This window comes from Podarcis raffonei, chromosome 14, assembly GCF_027172205.1.
Source record: "Podarcis raffonei isolate rPodRaf1 chromosome 14, rPodRaf1.pri, whole genome shotgun sequence".
Classification (NCBI taxonomy): domain Eukaryota; kingdom Metazoa; phylum Chordata; class Lepidosauria; order Squamata; family Lacertidae; genus Podarcis; species Podarcis raffonei.
The window spans coordinates 1856650-1878286 of NC_070615.1; the positions used below are offsets into that span (position 1 = coordinate 1856650).

Below are 21637 nucleotides of genomic sequence, written 5' to 3' on the forward strand. Positions count from 1 at the left end.
ACCAAGTTCTAAAATAAGTGGGGTGGGGGGGACTTTGTCCTGTTGACATGACATCATGTAGCGGGGCTCACGTTTTCAAAATCCTTTCTCAAAAATGAGGAATAGAAGCTTGCTGGGAGAAAAGTGAACCAGGAAACTAAGTAGTTTATAATCAGATGTCGAGAAATTGGTCGTATGCTTTGATAGCCTTTCCCTTTTCAAAATGTAACTTAAAGTACATTCGGTTTTTTCTGCAATTCTGCTTCTGCCAGCTGGCAAGTGTCCTAATTTATGTCTGGGATGTAGAGGGCAGATCTGTCCACTTGCTGCTGGGTTTTGGAGCACCTTCACACAAGACTCTGTGTGTACGGTTGAGTGAGTCTCCTTCTCCATAAAGGCCTGTTTGGAGATCAGTGTTGGATATACATTTTCCTTGGCATGCGGGTTTTGGGTGGGGATTTATTTTATTTAACTTTTATGCAGCAGGGGAACAAAATGCTATAAACTACATTCTCACTGAAAGTTCATTCATTAGGGAAAATCAAATTATAAGCTGGGAAACAAGACAGCTCAGTTGCACGCTGCTTTGGAAACGACACTCAGGCAAACTCAGGTTGCATTAACAGGTGCATAGTGTCTAGATCGTGAGAAGTAAAAAGTCCTATGCAGGCTGTCTCCTCCTTGGTGCGTTTATAATCAAATGAGAAGAGAGAGGGACACAGCAGCCACCTCTGCCTTTTGCATTGTGCCTCCGTCACCTGGCCACTCCCCATGGAAGAAAGGCAGCAGTCAGCAGGAGGCCCGTGAGTCTGGATCAAGTGGGTAGCCTATTCTGGCACCAGCAGTCTTTAATTTTTCCCTGTTTACCCTCCAACTCATGCAGAGTGATGAGGATGTAACTTGTTTGTTTAAATATTTATAATCCACAGTTTCATAAAGTTTCATAAAGTATATCAAGGCAGCTAACCAAATGTAACAACACCAGTCCATAAATATCCATAAAACATAATTTTAAAAATCAATAAATTTTGGGTGTGGTCAAAGATGGCTGGGATGTCTTCACTATGGGGGAGTGGTGAACCCTGAAGAAGAGAAGGATAAGGGCAGACATGATAGCAGTCTTCAAACAGAAGATATCAACTTTAAAGTGGAGATTTCTGCTATTGCTCTTTTTCTATTTGCAGAATACTGCAGTATATTGTAGTGACTATATAATGAGCATTCAAAGGTGATTATTCAAATGAGCATTCAAAGGTGATTATCAAAGTGGAAGACAGAAGTGCCTGGCGTGCTCTGGTCCATGGGGTCACGAAGAGTCGGACACGACTAAACGACTAAACAACAACAACAACTATATGTAAAATTCAGTTTATTTGGTCCACAGATGATAAGCATCAAATACAGTATGTGGTCCTTAAGACAACTACAGCAGAGAAAAAGCACAAGACACATGAAAACAAATTGAGCCTTTTAAAATAAAAGTATAACAATATCCATTATCAGATATATTCACTCCTTCATGCCACAGGCACCAAAATGTCTTAGACTGTTTTAAACTGCTATCCAAAATAACCACCAGGAACCAGCCAGATCTGATTGTTCCTTCTGGAGTTTTACACACAATGTATATTTCATTCTTTAGAGTGGAGCACCACTGTGTGGCCTTTGTGAAATGAAAATGAATTCTGTATAACTTGAAGGCATGCCCACATTTCCATTCTCTACTGCACAGGTTCCCCATCCATCTGCCACACTCTCGGTCCTTCTGGGAATGGGGTGGGGGGGGGAGTTATGCTTGCAGGTGTCCTGGGACCCATCCTTCAACTTTAAATTTTTTAAGTTGAAAGTTTTACAGTGAATTGAGGGAAATAAGAAAAGAAACAAAAGGAGAAGAAACAAAAGAAAACAGGATAACAACACAAGCACCAAGGAGGAGTTAAGAGACAGGAGGAAATGGGCTAACCGAAAAACCATTATATGGGCAAATGCACACTCCCAGGCAAATCACCATGTAATTGGTTCTGAAACCTTACCACATTACTGCTGGTGAGTGAAAAGTCAGATTTAGCCATGCAAAAACTGGCATCACATCTAGTCAGTGTAAGCATCATATGCTTCATCCGGGGGGGGGGGATGAGGGAGGAAGTGAAAAACGAGGCAGTGGGTGTCCTTTTGGGGCCCCTTCCACAAATGCTTTCACCACTCCGAGTTAAGGAAGGAGAGGGCAACGTGTTTGGGGGTTGGAAAGGAGTTATGGGCTGACAACATCTTTCTGAGCCCTCAAATTGCCTTAGGAATTATTTTCCCAATTTTCCTGTCTTCCTATCAGCTTCTCTGTGTGAACCAGCTGCAGTCTCCCAGGTGACATAGACGCTGTTAGGCAGTTGAATGTGCATGCGTACTCCATCCATTTCCTTCCCTCCCACTCACCCCTTCCGCGTGGCCCTGGGCACTGGCAGTCCCTGCTACGCCACTGGTTTAACTATACACTGTGTGAAGAAGGCCTACCTTTTGTTTTTCCTGCAACTTCATTCACCTTCATTTGATGACCCCACTGGGTTCCACCATCTCCCCAAGGAACTCCGTCTGGCATCAACCTTGCCACCTTTTAGGTGCCAGGCAAAGATGTTTCTGTTCTCCCAGGGTTTGGGATCTTAAGGTGGAAGTGACCTTTGACCAGTTTTGCTGTTTATCTTTAAGGGTGGTGCAGCATGGAATCTCCCATGTTATTATTGGATAAACACTATGTTTTATAGTTCTATCTATTTTATGATATGTTTATATTTTAGAAAGTTACTTTGCATTGTATGTATTTTTGTAAGTTGCTTTGAGATTGATTTAATCGATGAACAGATTTAGAAAAATAATAATAGCAGCAGTATTTCCAGGGGGAAGAATATTCTCTATCCACATTTTCAGAGGTCATTACAATGTATTCCTTTCTTTATCGAGTGCAATGGAATAGCAGATTGTCCACCAGGTGGCACCAAAGGTCAATTTAGCTCACTGTGATCTGTGGCCTGGGACAATTGGGGAAGAAGGAATTGGCAACAGCAACCAGAACCGAATCTTACTTTTGATGATACGTGCAGCACACAACCTTGTTATTACCAACACACTCTTTTGAGAGAAAAATAAATTTAAAACTTCATGGAGGCATCCTCGGTCAAACGACTGGCACCTCTTAGACTATGTAATTGTCCGTGCTAAAGATTGCCGTGATGTGCTCCTTACCAGAGCTATGACAACCACCGACAACTGCTGGACAGATCACCAACTAATACGCTCCACGATGGCTATCAAGATTATACCTCAATGCAGGCTTCAAGGAAGGAAACAAAGGCGCAAAAACCAAGGCTTCAAGGACCAAAAACCAAAGCGCAAAATGAGCACTCAAGCCCTTCAAGATCCCATTAAACGGGACTGCTTCCAAACAACTCTTAAGGACCATCTGTTTCAGAATTCCCTGGTAACATCTAGGAACACTGGACTAAGCTAAAAATATCCATTATTGCAGCCTGTGAACAAATTATTGGATACCAAACCAAGAAACACCAGGACTGGTTTGATGAGAATGACAGTGAGATTGAACGCATGATTGACAAGGAAAGGAAGACCTTTCAGATCTGGCAAAGAGGTAGAAACTGCGCCACTAAGAAAAAAACCTATGCCAACGCTAAGGCTGAGGTTCAAAGAAGAACCAGAGAACTAAAAAATACCTGGTGGATAAAAAAAGCTCAAGAGATCTAGCACTTAGCTGACACTCATGATGCACAGAGTTTCTTTAAAGCCACAAAGACCATCTATGGGCCAATAAATCATGACATATGCCCCCTACGCTCAGCAGACGGTACCACACTTCTAAAAGATAAAAAAGCTATTGCACTGCACTGGAAAGAACATTACCAACATCTCCTCAACCGCAACTCCCCTGTAGCTGCTGAGGTCCTCTCTCAAATTCCACAAAACCAAGTTAGAGATCAGCTTGCCGTATCTCCAAATCTGGGAGAGCTGTGTACAGCTACTATCCAAATGAAAAACAACAAAGCCAGCGGACCTGATGGGATACCTGCCGAAATCTTCAAAGTGGGTGGAATCGAAAAAATCCCGGAGAGAGAATAGATCCCAGCAGACTTTAGAGATGCCAAAATCATCAATCTCTTTAAAAAAGGTGACAGAACTGATTGCAGAAACTATCAAGGCATCTCTCTATTAGCTGCGGCCGGCAAAATTCTTGCAAGGATCTTAGCAAACCGTCTTGTAACAATATCCGAGGTGACCCTTCCTGAATCCCAAAATGGTTTTTGACCTTCTAGGGGACAGTGGACATGATTTTCACTGCTTGACAGCTTCAAGAAAAATGCAGAGAGCAAAACCAACCCCTGTATATGGCGTTTATTGACCTAAGGCTTTCGACACCGTAAATCGTAATGCCCTGTGGACTGTCCTTCTGAAAATTGGCTGCCCAGATAAATTTGTAAACATAATTCGGCTCCTCCATGATAATATGACAGCAACAATCACAGATAACAATGGCTCTCAAATGGAACCATTCGCAGTGGGATCAGGTGCTAAACAGGGTTGTGTTATTGCCCCACCTCTATTCATTACTTTCATTGCCATGATCCTACACTTTGTCGAAGGGAAACTCCCCACCGGAGTAGAAATCATATATCAAACAGATGGAAAGCTCTTCAATCTGAGCAGGCTGAAAGCAAAGAGTAAGGTTACCGTAACTTCCGTCATAGAGCTTCAGTATGCTGATGACAATGTAGTGTGCGCACGCTCAGAGGATGACCTCCAAACCATCCTAAATATCTTTGCAGAAGCTTACGAAAAGCTTGACCTATCACTCAACATCCAAAAAACCAAAGTTGGCTGCACCAACAAGTACAAAATAACCCCTCTGCAGTGCCACAAATCCAACTCAATGGTGTAATGCTGGAAAATGTTAATCACTTCTCCTACCTAGGCCATTATCTTTCCACAAGGGTCAACATTGATGCCGAAATCCAGCATCACCTGAGCTCTGCGAGTGCGGCTTTCTCCCAATTGAAGTGCAGAGTGTTTGAGGACTGGAACATTCACAGGGAAACCAAAATGCTTGTTTCCAAAGCTACCAACCTTACTGTATGCTTGTGAAACATGGACCACTTATCGATGCCATCTCCAACTCCTCGAAAGATTCCATCAACGGTGTCTCAGAAAATTTGTACACATCTTTTTTTTTTAAATATGTTTATTAAAATTTTCAAAAAAATATAAAAGAAAAACAGAGAAGAAAAAAAAGAAAGAAGAAAGAAAAGAAAAGAAAAAAAACAACAGTTGAAAAAGTTTACCTTAATTACATTCCGTGCCCAATTTCCTTGACTTCCCCACACCTGCCCTTCTTGTATTCCAATTCCAATTTTTAGCTCAGCAATTTTTGTCCCCCCACTTTAGCTTGTTTCCTCTAATTCAATTTACTTAATCGATTTTAACTTCTAAACCTCAATCTTTATATTTCAAAACTTATTCTTAAAATACTTTTCCTAAATTCCCCCCATCAATTTAATTAACCTATTTTAACTTAAAAATCTCAGTCTTTATACACCAACATTTATTCTTAACAATCTTTTGCTAAGGTCGGCCCCAAATCCCTCCCCAAAATCCCCATTTTTATGTTAGTGGCAAAACCAACTTAATTAAAACAGAATATATTTATACACCCTTTGGATTCCCGAAGCCCTACCACCCCCTTTCCCGGTTTCGATCCCCAACCAAAGTCCATCAGTCCATCCGAAATCAGCCTGGCGATCTCACATCCGAGGCACTTAACCCTCTCTCAATTTCTCTCTGCCGGTTTTCTTGATAGTCCTTTATTTTAAATTCCGAATCTCGAAGAGGCTCTGTTCCAATAAGGTCCATATTTCTTCCAGCCAGACCTCCATATTTAACAATGGAGCCAAAATCTTGTTTCTTACTTCTCATAAGTCCAAATGTCCCAAAGACTCCAAATTCTGCATTGGCCATATTTATATTCCATATGTCTTCAGATCCCCATAAAAGGAGATCTCTCCAATTTCCATTCTTCACTTCCAACCAGATTTTCACAGGCCTCTGGCTCTCTTTAGTCACCTGCAGCATCACAGGGCCTCCTTCTTTCTCATGTTCCTCTTTAAACGCCTCCTCAAATGACTCAGATTCCTTCTCCTGTTTGGCTGTAAGGATTTTTGGATCAGCAACAACACTTCCCTGTTCATCTGCAGGAGCTTGAATCATATCCTTTCCAGGCTCAGCAACTTTATTTACTGTTCCCTTCATTGTTATTACATTCACAGTCAAAACATTTGTCTGCTCCTGTAGTTTTCCCAAGAGAAGGAAGGTCTTTTCCAATTCAGCCAGTATTTTTCCACTTACAGCCATTTTTGTAATGTCCTGAACCCCCTCTAGAGGGATACTTAATGTCTTCCAATTGCCACCCAAAAGACAAGTTAACCTTTTCTTCTTTATTTTTAACAATTTGTTACCAAATTGTATCAAATGTAACCAGCAAAGACAGCAGAGACAAAGTTCTCCCTTTCCCCCCCCCAACTTTGACAGCTAATTTGACAGCTGTCAAAATCTATAAACCTCTTCCGCAGGCTCTCTCCCCGATCGCTCCCGGGTTTTGGGGGAGGGGTGAATTCCGTTCTCAATGTTAGCTCTTATCCTCCAGCGCAGTCACTTAAATTGGCCCAATATAAAGTTAATTGCTTTTTTCCACAAAAAGAAAGGTATTCTCACAACCTTAGTAATAAAATCCTTGCTTTACGATATTTACAAGGCGGGTAGGCTGACTTCCTTTTAAGCAACTTGCCCGATCGTGCCGAATTCCCAGAAATAAATTTCCCTTTTAAGTCCAATTACCGTGTTACTCACGGGTCGTTACTTTTGATCCAAATGTTCAAAGGAAGAAGTTAGCGCTCTCCATCCATGGCATGCGGCTTCACTCAGCAGGGGAAGCAGTCGAACTCTCAGCACCACGCCGCTCTCCGTCCCCCGTTCCAGAGCCTTTAAAAAGGCTCCTTTGCGGGTCGGGGGGGCGCAAATGGTGCCCGCCGAGTCACCAGGTCCACAGGCTTCAGCGCCTGTGGTTTCTAAGGGTCCCCGCGTCGCCGCCGCGGCAGAACCCGACCCCTGTTGAGCAGATTCCCTCCGGAGCTCAGAGGGAATCCGCCATTAGACGATGGCGCCAACCCGGAAGTCGAAAATTTGTACACATCACTTGGGAAGACAGGCAAACCAATACCAGTGTACTGGAAGAAGCAAAGATCACCAGTGTTGAAGCAATGATTCTTCAACATCAACTTCGTTGGACTGGTCATGTTGTGCGGATGCCTGATGATCGTCTTCCAAAGCAACTACTCTATTCTGAACTACTCTATTCTGGAAAGCGTAATGCTGGAGGTCAACAAAAGAGGTTTAACGACTTTCTCAAGGCAAATCTTTAAAAATGTAGTATAAACACCAACAATTGGGAAACACTTGCCTGCGAGCGCTCCAATTGGAGAACAGCCTTTACAAGAAATACAAGACAAATTACGGGCCTTTACCAAAGGTGTCATGGGCTTTGAAGACGCTCAAGCTCAGGACGCAAGGGAGAAACATGCTAGGAGGAAGGCATGCTTGGCAAAGCCACACCGTGATCAACTCCCACCCGGAAACCAATGTCCCCACTGTGGAAGGACGTGTGAATCCAGAATTGGCCTCCTGAGTCACTTACGGACTCGTTGTTAAAACCGTGTTTATGGAAGACAATCTTACTCAGCTACGAGGGATCACCAAAGAAGAAGACTTTTCTGTAAAATGAATAAAGCCAAGAAAGGTTCACATCCTTCTTTAAAAACATACTGAGCTGGATGCAAGAAGATACTTGCACAAACAAACAACATTTTTGATAGTGCGTGACTTACAATTATGCCCCCTCTATATGCAGACCCCCTGCCCTGATCTTACCACACCATTTATTCCCAATGATAACTCAGAGGAGAACAGGAGGCTGCAAGAGGGAGGGCAGAGCAAGGGAGTAAAATGCTGCTCACACTTATTAGCATCCAGCCCATGACCTATAGGACTGGCCACAGGCCATCAGGCACTTTTCACAAAGGGGCTTGTCAATATTAATTGACTGCCCCTTTCTCCTCAGCAGTTAAAAGGTTGTGATGTGAACATTTTGGCTCCAATCCTACATACATTTAGGGTGACATTCTACATTGTGTATGGCACAGGGATAGCACCCAAAAGTGCAGGTTCTATTATCACATATTCAGTATGATGCCATATTACTCTGTACAGCCAGGCTCCCCATCGCCACGTGCCTTTGGGTTAGACTGTGGAAGGAGAGAGAGGTGAGGAAAAGAAGACTGTGATACAAAAAACCAGAGGATGGAGTACCCTATGCAGTTTGAGGGTGAGCTTGACACTTTTGACGACACCCCCATATTCTCAACAAGACAGGTGCCACCATGGAACCCAGTGCAAGTCTGGCTGAGACCACAAGATGTCAGATTAACACTAGATGTCACTATACCCTAATTTTACAACTACTACTATTTGCACACACTGTATCTTTTTGGGTCACTTTGCATGATATAGCAGTAAAGACACCCAGCTGCAGAATTCACACATACTGCAGCAGGTGGGAAAGGTTTATATTAATACATAATACTTGGGATCGTTCTCCTTCAAAATACTGACATTAGATGGCCTGATCCTCTCCCCAGCTGCTGTTTGTACACATTTTAAAGGAGCAAGCTGAATTGCATTTGTCCTTTTCCGCCAGCATCTCTTGCTTTCCTGGATGAACATGAGAACATAAGGATGTAAAAAGAGCCCACTGGATCCAGCCCATCTAGTCCAGCATCCTGGTCTCCCGGCGGCCAGCCAGGTGCCTACGGGAAACCAGTGAGCAAGATTCGAGCCCAAGAGCATTTTGTGGTTTCCAGCAACTGGTATTCAGAAGCATCACTGCTTCTCACTGTGGAGGCAGAGAAGAGCCAATAAGGTTAGCAGCCATCAATAGCCCTCTCCTGCATGAATTTGTCTACTATTTTAAAGTCATCCAAGGAAGTGGCCATCACTGCTTCCTGTGGGAACGAGTTCTCTAGTTCTACTATGTGCTGAATGAATCTCACTGCTTGGTCTTTATACTCTCCAGGTTCCCCCATTATGTCATGTAGTCAATGTGAGCACCCTGTGCCATTCCATCCTGGCACTGGGGAGTCCTGGGGCCCAAGGAAACACTTGGGACAGCCCAGGGCTGGCCAACCTATAAGACAAGGTGAGGCAACCATCTCAGGCAGCAGGATCCATCTGGCGCTCCTCAGCAGCCACCCCCTGCCCAAATGCCTCCTCCACAGCAGTCTCTTAGCAGATAGGAGCCAAAGCTGGTCTCCTCCTACCCTTGTTCCCGATGTGAATCTTTATCCCCTTGTTCCTGGTGTGGATCTTCACTTACCCCTTCCTCCCTTGGTTTGCCTCAGGTGCAACAATTTATTGGGCCAGCCCTTGCACATGGCTTAGCAGCAGAGATATCTTGACAGCTGCGTCTTGCAGCTTTCAACCCCGTTCTGAAGCTGCTTCCTGCACAGCCGAACAGCTTTTGTTCCAACAGAGAAACTTTAATCTCTCTGCTGAAAATGTCCAGGCCCTCAGGGGTGGCAGCTCTTGCTCAATCACACCTGCACGGTGCCTCCAACAGGTAAACCGAAAGCTGGTCTACTTACCACCCATTCTGCCACTACCCTATAAAAAGAAGCATTTGCTTAGCTCATTCCTTTTTAAATTATTTTGCATTTCCACAGTGTATCTGGCACCCTCACAAATGCTATTTTGATAAGGACAGGGTAGAATCCAAACCAATGGATTCAAATGGCAAGAAAGAAGATTCCAGCTAAAGTTTAGGAAGAATCTTCTGGTGATGAGAGGGGAATGGACTCCCTCGGAAGGTGGTGGACTCTTCTTCCTTGGAGGTTTTTAAGCAGAGGTTGGATGGTTATCTGCCAGGGATGCTTTAGTTGTGATTACTGCATTTCAGGGGGTTGGGCTAGATGACCCTCGGGATCCCTGCCCATAAACATTAGGGGAAATTGTGCATGAAAATTCATATATTTGGTGAAAATAACACCTAACAGTACATATTTTTGTGAAAGTAACCTATAAGAATGCATTGTACTCCTAACATGAATGTTAGGAGAAACATTCTGAGCAGTAACTGGGAGACCAAGAGGTTGGCACATTCGCCCTTTCCTAGGCACAAGGTTCAAGGCTGTTGCCTGAATCATCCGCCTCCCTTCTGTTAGCATTAAGAGGCTTTGCTAACAGGTTTGGAATGGGAAAGAAAGTCTGAATGATTATGTCAAGAAAGGAATGGCATTGCCAGCTGTAAAAGAAGAACAAAGAGAGGCTTGTCATGGCACCATCCCACAATCCAACTGAGCTTTCTAAAAGGATTATGGTGCAGGACATTGTACAAGGCATGAGACACAATTATCCATGAGCCACAGTGAAAGCGCAATAAAAAAAGGAGATCCTGCAGAACTCGATAGGAAGGGCTGGCTGCTGTAAGTGGCACTGGACAACTCTAAATACACATGGCTCCTTTGATAGCCTAATTGTGCAATGGACATTCTCACCTTACCTCTTTGAATTGCTGAAAGCAGGGGGAGGGGTTGAATAATTCATCATCACCACCCTGTTTGCAAGTGAAGATACAAGAAAAAGGAGATGGACTAGCACTATGTTTAAAAAAAAAAAAGATATAGAGAAGAAGAATTTTAGCAGAAAGAGTAACCCAAGACACAGTTCCCACAGAGGCAGAACTAGGCTTTATTTCACCCGGCTCAAAGACCCAGTTTGGCACACACACACCCCGTGCATTTGTGTACACACACACACAGGCTGGGAGCCTCAGTGGCGCCCCTCTGGAGGCTTCTTCCAGGGCAAAATACTAGGCTAGCCCTCACCCCCTATAGCTACCGTTCTAGTTCCCATTCCTTCCGTTTTTGCAGCAATTCAAGCTAAGTGAGATTATGATGCTGGGTGCAAATGTTTCCACCATTGTGCTTATTTCCTTCCTACTTTTAATCCTTTTAATTGGAGTGATCAGGGATTGAATCCGGGACCTTCTGGAGTCAATGCAGGTGTTCTCCTACCAAGACCCATCACAAAGCAGTAATGTGCATTAAAACGTCAATGAAAGATTAAAGCGTATTATGCATCAGTGCATCACTTGATATTGTAATGCTTTGTAAATAAAAAAAAGGGATCCTAGATGTGAAAGCACTAAGCAAAAGAAACAGCTAAAACAAGAAAGAGGGTGCTTCTTTCTCCTTTTTTTGAAACTGGCTCTTTCTCTCTGGTGAATCTGAGGCTGGAGGAGGAATTCAATGCAAACCTACCAATCCACTTTCTGAAACAATATGTGAACTGAAGCACAGCCGCACTTCTCCTGTATTTTACAATAACGTTCTCCTGCTAAGGAAAGTGTAACCAACAACTGATTGATTGTTTTGGCAGGCATAAAATGCAAGAACATATCAGCTGGCAAATAACAGCCGCTACGCGTCATCTGTGAAATGCTGTTGGATACAAAATATAGTCAAATATTAAATACCATGCTGTCAGATCCATTGCATTCCAGCTATCAAAACCTTGACAAATAATATCAAATATTGACATCAGGATTTCTCAAAATGTCAAGTAACTGAAGAATATCCAGCGAAATATTCAAAGGATTACTGACATCAGCGTTCAAAGGAGAGTGCAGGGAGGCAAATTAATTTAGTTGCTATGAAGTTCTAAACACTCTGGAATACAGATTAGTTACATGCCAATTTTGCTTCTGAGGTTTATTGAACATTAGGTCATTTGAATGGAAGTACAAGTTCGGCTAATCAACTAGCAGTAATCTGTACATTCTTACATGACAGCTCCTTTAATTTTTAATCTCATCACTCTCCTGTTTTGATCAGAACCTGCCTAAAAGAGATTCCCACTGTCATGCGCAGAGAGAGAGAGCATTAGCTGATGAACAAGCAGAACACAGGAAGCTGCCAGATACCAGGCCAGAAAACTGGTCCATACAGTCTAGCATTGTCCGCTCTGATGGGCAACAGCTCTCCAGGATCTCAGGCAGGGAAAGAGGCTTCCCCTCACTGCTCCTAGATCCCGTTTCAAATGAATATGCTGCCAGGGGCCTCCTGCAGAGGCTGTACCGCTGAGCCATGGTCCCTCCTGGCCATTCATTCCTTCAAAGCATTTGTTGCCCTCCTTTCCTCAGCAGGGCTCAAGGTAGCTCAGGACAATGACATTAAAACAATATAATGACAAGTAAGTAGCAGGAAGAAAAAGTGTCTTAAGACCAATGTCATAAAGACAGCTTCCAGCAGGTGAAAAGCAAGTCCTCTTCATCCTGGAGAAGAGTGACTAGCGGGGTGCCACAGGGTTCTGTCTTGGGCCTGGTCTTATTCAACATCTTTAGCAACGACTTGGATGATGGACTCAAGGGCATCCTGATCAAATTTGCAGATGACACCAAACTGGGAGGGGTGGCTAACACCCCAGAGGACAGGATCACACTTCAAAATGACCTTGACAGATTAGAGAACTGGGCCAAAACAAACAAGATGAATTTTAACAGGGAGAAATGTAAAGTATTGCACTTGGGCAAAAAAAAAATGAGAGGCACAAATACAAGATGGGTGACACCTGGCTTGAGAGCACTACATGTGAAAAGGATCTAGGAGTCTTGGTTGACCACAAACTTGACATGAGCCAACAGTGTGACGCGGCAGCTAAAAAAGCCAATGCAATTCTGGGCTGCATCAATAGGAGTATAGCATCTAGATCAAGGGAAGTAATAGTGCCACTGTATTCTGCTCTGGTCAGACCTCACCTGGAGTACTGTGTCCAGTTCTGGGCGCCACAGTTCAAGAAGGACACTGACAAACTGGAACGTGCCCAGAGGAGGGCAACCAAAATGGTCAAAGGCCTGGAAACGATGCCTTATGAGGAACGGCTAAGGGAGCTGGGCATGTTTAGCCTGGAGAAGAGGAGGTTAAGGGGTGATATGATAGCCATGTTCAAATATATAAAAGGATGTCACATAGAGGAGGGAGAAAGGTTGTTTTCTGCTGCTCCAGAGAAGCAGACACGGAGCAATGGATCCAAACTACAAGAAAGAAGATTCCACCTAAACATTAGGAAGAACTTCCTGACAGTAAGAGCTGTTTGACAGTGGAATTTGCTGCCAAGGAGTGTGGTGGAGTCTCCTTCTTTGGAGGTCTTTAAGCAGAGGCTTGACAACCATATGTCAGGAGTGCTCTGATGGTGTTTCCTGCTTGGCAGGGGGTTGGACTCGATGGCCCTTGTGGTCTCTTCCAACTCTATGATTCTATGATTCTATAAGTCATCCAAACTACTTATGGCACATAAGTCAGGCAAAACCTGACTTTCTGCAGGCAAATAGCATGAATAATATTAAGCTGCCACAAGATACATAAATATTGTTCTAGCTATTATAGTATGGCGGCACTAAGAACGTTGTTGATGGAGAGATGTGGCTGAGGGGGGCGGCGGGTGGGATCTCCATGGATGAGGTTCCTGTAAGAGAGAGATGTCTGAAGCAGCTCTTCCCCATCCTCCTTGGTCTCCCAGTGGAGTCCTATGCATCATGGATGACGACCCTGTGACCTTCAAGACTCCCAACCCCCATCAGCCATAGGCAGCACAGCCATGGCCAAAGAGGATGGGAGTTGTAGTCCAGCCATATCTGTAGGGCCATAAGTTTGTCTTCCCCACTATTTGTTCATTCATTCATTTCAGTTGTTATAAACTGATTTAAGATTCGTGGTCAAAAACAGAATATAAAGCATAATACAAATAAATAAATAAATAAATAAATAAATAAATAAAAATAGAATGTTGACTTTTGTTTTAATGAGTTTCAGCTTATAGTTGATTTTAATTATTTTTTGAAAGTTTCACATAGTTATCCATATTTTTATGGATAATTTCACCGTTTTATTCTTTTGAGGGCTTCTGTTAGCTTTTTTAACAATCAAGGGGCATATCATTTTTATTAAATAATTTAAATTAAAACAAAAAATAAAATAAAATAATTCAGGACGGCTTGGGAAAAAGGAAACCTTTCAACAAATGTCAAGAACATAATCATACTGGGACTTGCTTCACTTGTAAGAGAGGAGATTTCCAAGAACCTGTCTCATAATGTGGCAAGCACATGCCTGAGAGCGCCTGGCTGCAGGGGCACATGCGGCACCATCCAGAGATCTTCATCCACTGATCTCAATGGCCGGTGTGGATGCTGGAGGGGAGGCAGGTTTTTCACACGTTTGCATTACAATCCTATGATTGTCCACTTGGAAGGATGCTCCATGGACGTCAATGGTGCTTACTCTCAGATTATCAAGTGTGAGATGACTGCCATACTGTCCTCTGCATTTGTGTCCCCATCTCCCTTCTCCAAAAAAACCACCCAGAGAGTGGCAAAGCAGCTACATTGTGAAGATCCCAGTTGAGCTTCAGGCACTCAGGATCAGAAGAGCCTTTGGCTTTAGATCAAGAGATCGCTTGGTGAATAATCTGACCTTAAAAACACACCTGCCATCCACAATAAGGTTACCAGATTTCCCCCCCCAATGAATCCGGGGACACTTTTCAACTTCCTACTAAATAGATGGATTTTGTCAGGGGACTGATATGTAAATCCGTGGACTGTCCCTGGGAAATGGGGACGTCTGGTAACCTTAATCTACAAGAAAATGCAACACTTCCAACTATGCTACAAACAAAGCCCAAGAAGATGCGCAAGGTTGTTTGACTATGGACAAACATGGAGAGAGAGGAGAAAGATAAAGAGGAAGGGTTGTCTTTGTCTGTCTCTGTGACAAGTCCCCTGGCATGGCAAACAATATATTTTAAAACAAAACATTCATCCTCCCCATGCACATACTTTGCTGGTGGGCTTTTTAGTTTAGTTTTGATTTTGAGAAATCAGCACGTAGAAATGGTGCATAAAGACAAAAGAAACCCTCTCCAGGTGGGCATCATCCCTACCTTGCACTGCCCAGACACGCAGACGGAGGTTGCATTTTGGTCACACGGCGTCCCGTCAATGACCTTCTCCGCTTGTCTCACGTAGAACCGATAACCTACTGCTCGACAATTAAGTTCGCATTTCTGACTGCCCTTAACTGAAAGAAAGAGAGAGCGAGAAGGCCATGAGTATGGATAGGGCTGGGTTATACCACCACAGCACAAACAGAAAGCTTGAGTGGAAAGAAGCTAATGGCAGGCTGGAGCTCCCCAACCCAGCCTTCACTACTTCTGCCTCGGGGACACCGTTGGCCCTGGGTTCTATAGGCAAGAAGGCCGCAGTGGCCCCTCTCCCCGCATGGGCTTCCCGCCTAGGGATGGAGGAGAAAATTCATGGGGTCACATTTTAATGCAGGCTCACCAGATTTTCACTTCCCAAACAATACAGCCTTGTGATGCTTCAGAGCATGTTGGGCTCCATCAACTGCCCTCAGCCCCAGCCAGCAAGGCCAATTGTCAGGGGTGATGGGGGCCATCATAGAGCAATGTCTGGATGGCCAGAGATTCCCCACTCTTGCAGTGCATGAAGCATTACAAAGCTCTTCTTTGAAACTCACCCTTCTTTGAATTTTGCAATACAGTTATCAAGCCAAAGAATTGAAAATATCCTGGAAGAAGTGGGAGGAGAGAGTGAGAAGGGCAGGCAAAGCCCACGTCCACCATCACTGGACCACCCACTACCAACTGCCCAGAGGGAAGGATTCCAAGGGAAAGGGAGGCAATCAAAGTTGGCCCAGACCTCTGCTCTTGCTCTAGCTGGGCTCATGATGTTTTGTTTCCTTGTGTTTTCACATATTCTTTAATGCACATGTGTATTTTGCAAGTTTGAGGGTGCCAGTCAAAAGGCAGGATAGGAAGAGCTTTTGACATGGATGTTAGCTGCAGGGAGGATTTCAATGACCCTGCAATGGAAAAGCTTGTAAAATGTGTATCTGATTGTATGGTATAAGACAGGGCTGTCCAACTTCCAAGAGACTGTGATCTACAACCACCACACAAAAAAACTGGCAGTGATCTACCCACTCGATTGACCAGAGTTGTTGAGCCTTTAGGGAAGCCAAAGTTGTTGTGGAGGATCCAGCGACTGACCACAATTGACCAGGGGCATCCCGCAATCGACTGGTAAATCATGATCGACCTGTTGGACAGCCCTGGTATAAGACTTACAGACTTTAGCTATGATGGCAGGAGACACACACACACACACACACACACACACACACACACTGCATGTTTCAAAGGTGATGAGAGGATCCAGAACATGTTTATTGTTGGGATACTGCCAGGGAGACGGAGGCATCAGGCAGGCCTCCAAGTTGCCTCCAGACGATCACCGGTCTCCCGTAGAACAGCATCAGGCAATTAGCGACACGAGCCTCAAAGACATTTCAAGACTCGTGCACACCCTTTTCAAGTCTCCACAACGGAAGATTCAGACAGGAGAGCATATTTACAGCTTTATTCAACGTAGATCAGAACAAAGGAAAAACATGACAAAGGAAAAACATGTTTTCCATATAAACAGCCAGAAACAAAAGCTATATACAAAACAGAAGTTCCCAGCGAGAACAGTGCTGGGAGTAAATAGGCATGTGACACACAACAATCATGCCTGACTCTTTTAAGGTGGAACGGAACTATATCCTAACATCCTCCCCCTTTCTGTGTAACCTGTAGTACCTGTGGTTCAACCCAATTGCAACCTCTGTACATAAACCTTAAGTTGTTCTCTGTTAAGAACCTTAGACAAAAGATCAGCAGGAATTTCATTTCCTGGCATGTAGGACACTTGAATGAATCCTTTCTGAATACACTCTCTTGCATGATGTAACTTAATCTGCAAGTATTTGGTTCTTTGCTTGCGACTCTCTGAGTTCAGCAAAACCAAACAGGATCTATTGTCTTGATACACCTGTATAGGACATTTCACAGAAACTCTGATGTCCTGAAACAGTTGCATCAACCACTCACAATCCGTGAGTGAAAATGACAGAGCACTGAGTTCTGCTTCACAGGAACTTAGGCTTACTGTCGTTTGCTTTTTGCACAGCCAGTCAAACAGACAGTGGTTGTACATGTAGCATACTCCAGAAGTGCTTGTACCATCCGTGGTGTCACTTCCAAAACTAGCATCTGCAAAGATTTCAAGACCTCCAGTCTTCTGACTGGTGAACCTCAGCCTGTAGTGCAAAGTCCCTTTCAAATAGCGGGCTATGCGCTTCAGAGCTTTCCAATCCTGAACAGTAGGATTGTTGGCATGTCTGCTAAGCAGGTTAGTGCTTACAGCTATGTCAGGTCTTGAACATCTAGCAATGAAATTCAACTTGCCTAGAATGCATCTGTACAGTGTGGTGTCAGAAAATGCTTCAGCAGTACTATCTACCTGGTAACCTGTCACCATCGGTGTGACTGCTGGGTTTGCATCAACCAAATTCAGCCTTGTTAATACATCAGCAATTTTCTGTGTTTGGTGTACCAGAAAATTACCTGCCTGGTCCTTCTCCACCTGCAGAGAAAGATAGTTGGAAACCTCACCAAGATTCTTCATGTCAAAGTGCTCCTTCAGCTGAGCTAGGGTGCTTTGGTACAAAGCCTGATTCTTCCAAAACAGAAGAAGATCATCAACAAAACATAAACAATACAGTTTGTTTTGCCCCTCCTCCTTGACAAACACACATGGATCAGCTTTGCCTTGGTGAAAACCTAGAGAAAGCAATGTCTCAGTGAGTTTCGTGTTCCAACACCTGGCACTCTGCTTGAGACCATATAAGGATTTCTGTAGTTTACAGACCATTCCCTTCTGTATCTGCACTCCATCAGGTGGAAGCATATACAGCTCCTCCCCCAAAACCCTGTACAAAAAAGCTGTGTTCACGTAGTGATGAGAAACGTGCAGTTTCTCCTCTGCAGCTATCTTGAGCATTAGCCTAATGCTCTCATACTTGATGGTGGGTGAGTAGGTCTCGTGGTAATCCTGTCCTGGTACCTGTGAAAAACCTCTGGCGACCAATCTGGCTTTGTGCCTGACAACCTTGCCAGTCTGGTCTGTCTTGGCCTTGAAGACCCATTTGCTGCCAACCAGTCTCATTCCTGGGACTACTGGGACTAGCTCCCAAGTTTGGGTCCTATCCAAGGAATCAACTTCAGCCTTCATGGCATTTAGCGATGGCTCAGCATCTTTAGAGGTTAACTCCTGAACCTCTTTGAAGCTTGAAGGTTCCCACACCTTCTCTAAGCTACTAAGAATAGCAGTTGCTGTCTTAGCAAACTCATAAGCAAATCTCTTTGGAGGTTTGCCTTTTGTGGCCCTTTCAGATCTGTGTATTAGACGCAAGTCTTCTGCACTCATCTTTTCTTAGGAGAACAGTGGCCAATGGTGAACAGTGGTTTTTCCAGTTCAGTGTCAGACGCATCAGATGGTCTGATTGAGGCCTTTGCACTCTTGTAGTCTGCTGTGTCATCACTGTTGCTGACAACAGCAACAGCTCTGCCCACTGAGCTGGAACCCGAACTCTGATCATCATCCTCAGCTTCCTCTTCTACCTCATCATCATCTGCTTCTTTCACATCATCTTCATCCTCCTCTGAGTGACTCTGGAAAATTCCCACATTTTCCCCCCACTTAGGACTGTACTCAACACTCCTTGTGAACCTATTGGACTTAGAGTCAGTCATGAATACTCTGTATTCTTTTTCATACCCCATGAACAAACCATGTGCCCCAAGCTTCCCAAGCCTGCTGCACTGTGGGGTGTGTAGCCACATGTCAGAACCAAAGATTCTCATGTGCTTGACGTAAGGTTTATTACCAAACATCTTCTCATAGGGAGTACAACCAATAGGTGATGACAGTCTCCTGTTATAGGAATAAACAAAAGTATTCAAAGACTGGGACACAGGTGGCGCTGTGGGTTAAACCACAGAGCCTAGGACTTGCTGATCAGAAGGTTGGCATTTCGAATCCCCACGACGGAGTGAGATCCCGTTCCTTGGTCCCTGCTCCTGCCAACCTAGCAGTTCGAAAGCACATCAAAGTGCAAGTAGATAAATAGGTACCGCTCCGGCGGGAAGGTAAACAGTGTTTCTGTGCGCTGCTCTGGTTCGCCAGAAGTGGCTTAGTCCTGCTGGCCACATGACCCGGAAGCTGTACGCTGGCTCCCTCGGCCAATAAAACAAGATGAGCGCCGCAACAAGATGAGTCGGCCACAACTGAACCTAATGGTCAGGGGTCCCTTTACCTTTACCTTTATTCAAAGACTCCGCCCAATATTTTTCAGGGAGATTGGCATCATGCAACAAGGTTTTTAGGCCTTGCAGCAAAGTTTGGTTTGCTTGCTCACAAAGTCCATTCATCCATGGAGATCTAGGAGTTGAGAGGCTATGCTGGATTCCCTTCTCAGTCAGGAAAGCTTCAAACTGCTGCGAAGTGAATTCACCGCCTCGATCAGTAAACAAACAGCCAATGCGTTTACTGTGAGCATTCTCCAACCAAGCACAGAACGCCTTGAACTTAGGAAACGCTTCTGTTGGAGCATAAACACATGAATGTACCTGGAAAAAGAATCAATTAAAACCATGAAGTACCTTGCTCCACCCAAAGAGGGCGCAAGTGGACCAACCAGGTCTGCGTGGACTAGCTGGTAGGGTTTGGAAGCCTGTCTGCTAGACACCTTGCCTTTTGGAGCAACCTTCACCTTGTTCTCTGCACAAGATACACATTTCATGTGAAACTTACAGGGCTTAATGTTCAAACCCTGAACCGGCCAGTGCCTGCCAAGACATGTGACCAAATTTTCGGTGCGCCTCATGAATACACCCTGCATGAAGAACTTTGTTAGTTTGTGCAACACAACGGGATTCAACATTAGACACATCTACAGCAATGTCATCATAAGTTATCAAGAACAAGCCATCTATAAACTTCACATGCAAAATGTCCTCTTTGCCTTTCCTGATGACACAGACGCTCTTCTTGAAGGAAATCTCAAAGCCTCGCCCAGTCAGCTGTGGGACACTGAGCAAACTGTCTGCAGAATCTGAAACAAAAAGTACTTCACTGATGGTTGTATGCAGACTTGCCAGTTTCACTGTCCTGACTCCTGCAACTCTCAACGTCTTACCATCAGCCTGTTGGATCTCTCCATCTTGAGGCGTGAAGGAAATAAACAAGTGCCAATCCTTCGTAATGTGCCTTGTCACTCCAGAATCAACAACAAACCTGCCTTTGGCCTTTGGAGAAGCAGTGCCAGCAAACAAAGCCTTGTTTTTCACTGGCCTGGGCTTCCCACCCACCTTCTGCTTCTGGCCATCTGCAGGCTTCTTCTTCTGTTTAGTTCCAGCCTTCGGGCAAAATCTCTGAAGATGACCTTGGTTCCCACAGTTCCAGCACTTCACAGCTGCCAACGCCTTGGCTCCCCCTGGAGGCTGGAATGCTGTCCCACACTGCTCCCCCTGAAGCACACAAGCTGACTCAGCTGCATTCCTCCTATCATATTCGTTTTGCAAGGTCGCCAAAACTTTTGTAGCAGTGAGGTCCTGCGCAGGAAGAGTCGCCAGCTGGCTTGCCACAGCATGATAGCTCTCATGCAGGGACTCCAGGTTAAGGATTGCAAACAGAGACTCAGGCATATTAAAACCTCTATGAGTCAATTCCTGTCTGAGATGCTGCAAATGCAAAACGTGGGCTCTAAGGTCTTCCCCTGGCTCCAAACGCTTCCTGTGTAGCTTTCTGAAGTAAAGCAACACAGACCCAGCCTCTTGTCGGAGATGACAGGCCTGAAGCCCTTCCCACATCTCACGGGAGCTGGCCTTGCCAGCCAGGGTGATTAACTCTTCAGGAGCTACTGAGAGCAAAATTATTCCCATGGCTCTTGAATCCTGTTCCACCTATTCATCTGTCAGAGGCGCTGGGGGCTCCTCAGAAACAGTATGCCACACACCAAGCCTTCTCATCTGGCCCTTGCAGTACCTTGCCCAGGTCTGATAGTTGTGGCCATTAAGCTTTGGGCACGGAGCCCCAACTGAGGCTTGTAAAAGATCCATTTCAGCTCTTAACTTCAGCCATGAGCTGGTTTCCCTTTTACAATCAGCCTTATCTTTAGCAGCTCGTAAATCAATGAGGCCTGCTTGCTCTTCTCTGCCAGGCTAATTAGTTAGCTCGGACTTCAAAGTCTCTGCCATGGCATCAGAAAAGCCTCCCTTTTCCACATACCTCTTGCAGTCTTCAGCAGTCTTAGTCTCCTGTAAGTGCCATGGGCCTGAAACCTGTTGTTCGGATACTGCCAGGGAGACGGAGGCATTAGGCAGGCCTCCAAGTTGCCTCCAGACAATCACCGGTCTCCCATAGAACAGCATCAGGCAATTAGCGACACGAGCCTCAGAGACATTTCAAGACTCGTGCACACCCTTTTCAGCAGTCTCCACAATGGAAGATTCAGACAGGAGAGCATATTTACAGCTTTATTCAACATAGATCAGAACAAAGGAAAAACATGACAAAGGAAAAACATGTTTTCCACAT

The 21637-nt window shown here is 44.6% G+C and overlaps 1 protein-coding gene across 4 annotated transcripts in view; it reads right to left on the reverse strand.

Moving 5' to 3' along the window:
• The window catches only part of THSD4 (thrombospondin type 1 domain containing 4), a 507461-nt gene that overhangs the window by 223206 nt on the left and 262618 nt on the right, over nucleotides 1–21637 (reverse strand). For 3 of the 4 annotated variants that reach the window (XM_053364384.1, XM_053364385.1, XM_053364383.1), the window contains exon 7: nucleotides 15079–15215. The exons of the other annotated variant lie outside the window; for it this stretch is intronic. In XM_053364384.1, coding sequence (XP_053220359.1) covers nucleotides 15079–15215 — 137 coding nt within the window. The remainder of the gene's footprint in view (nucleotides 1–15078; nucleotides 15216–21637) is intronic. 4 annotated transcript variants of the gene reach the window in all.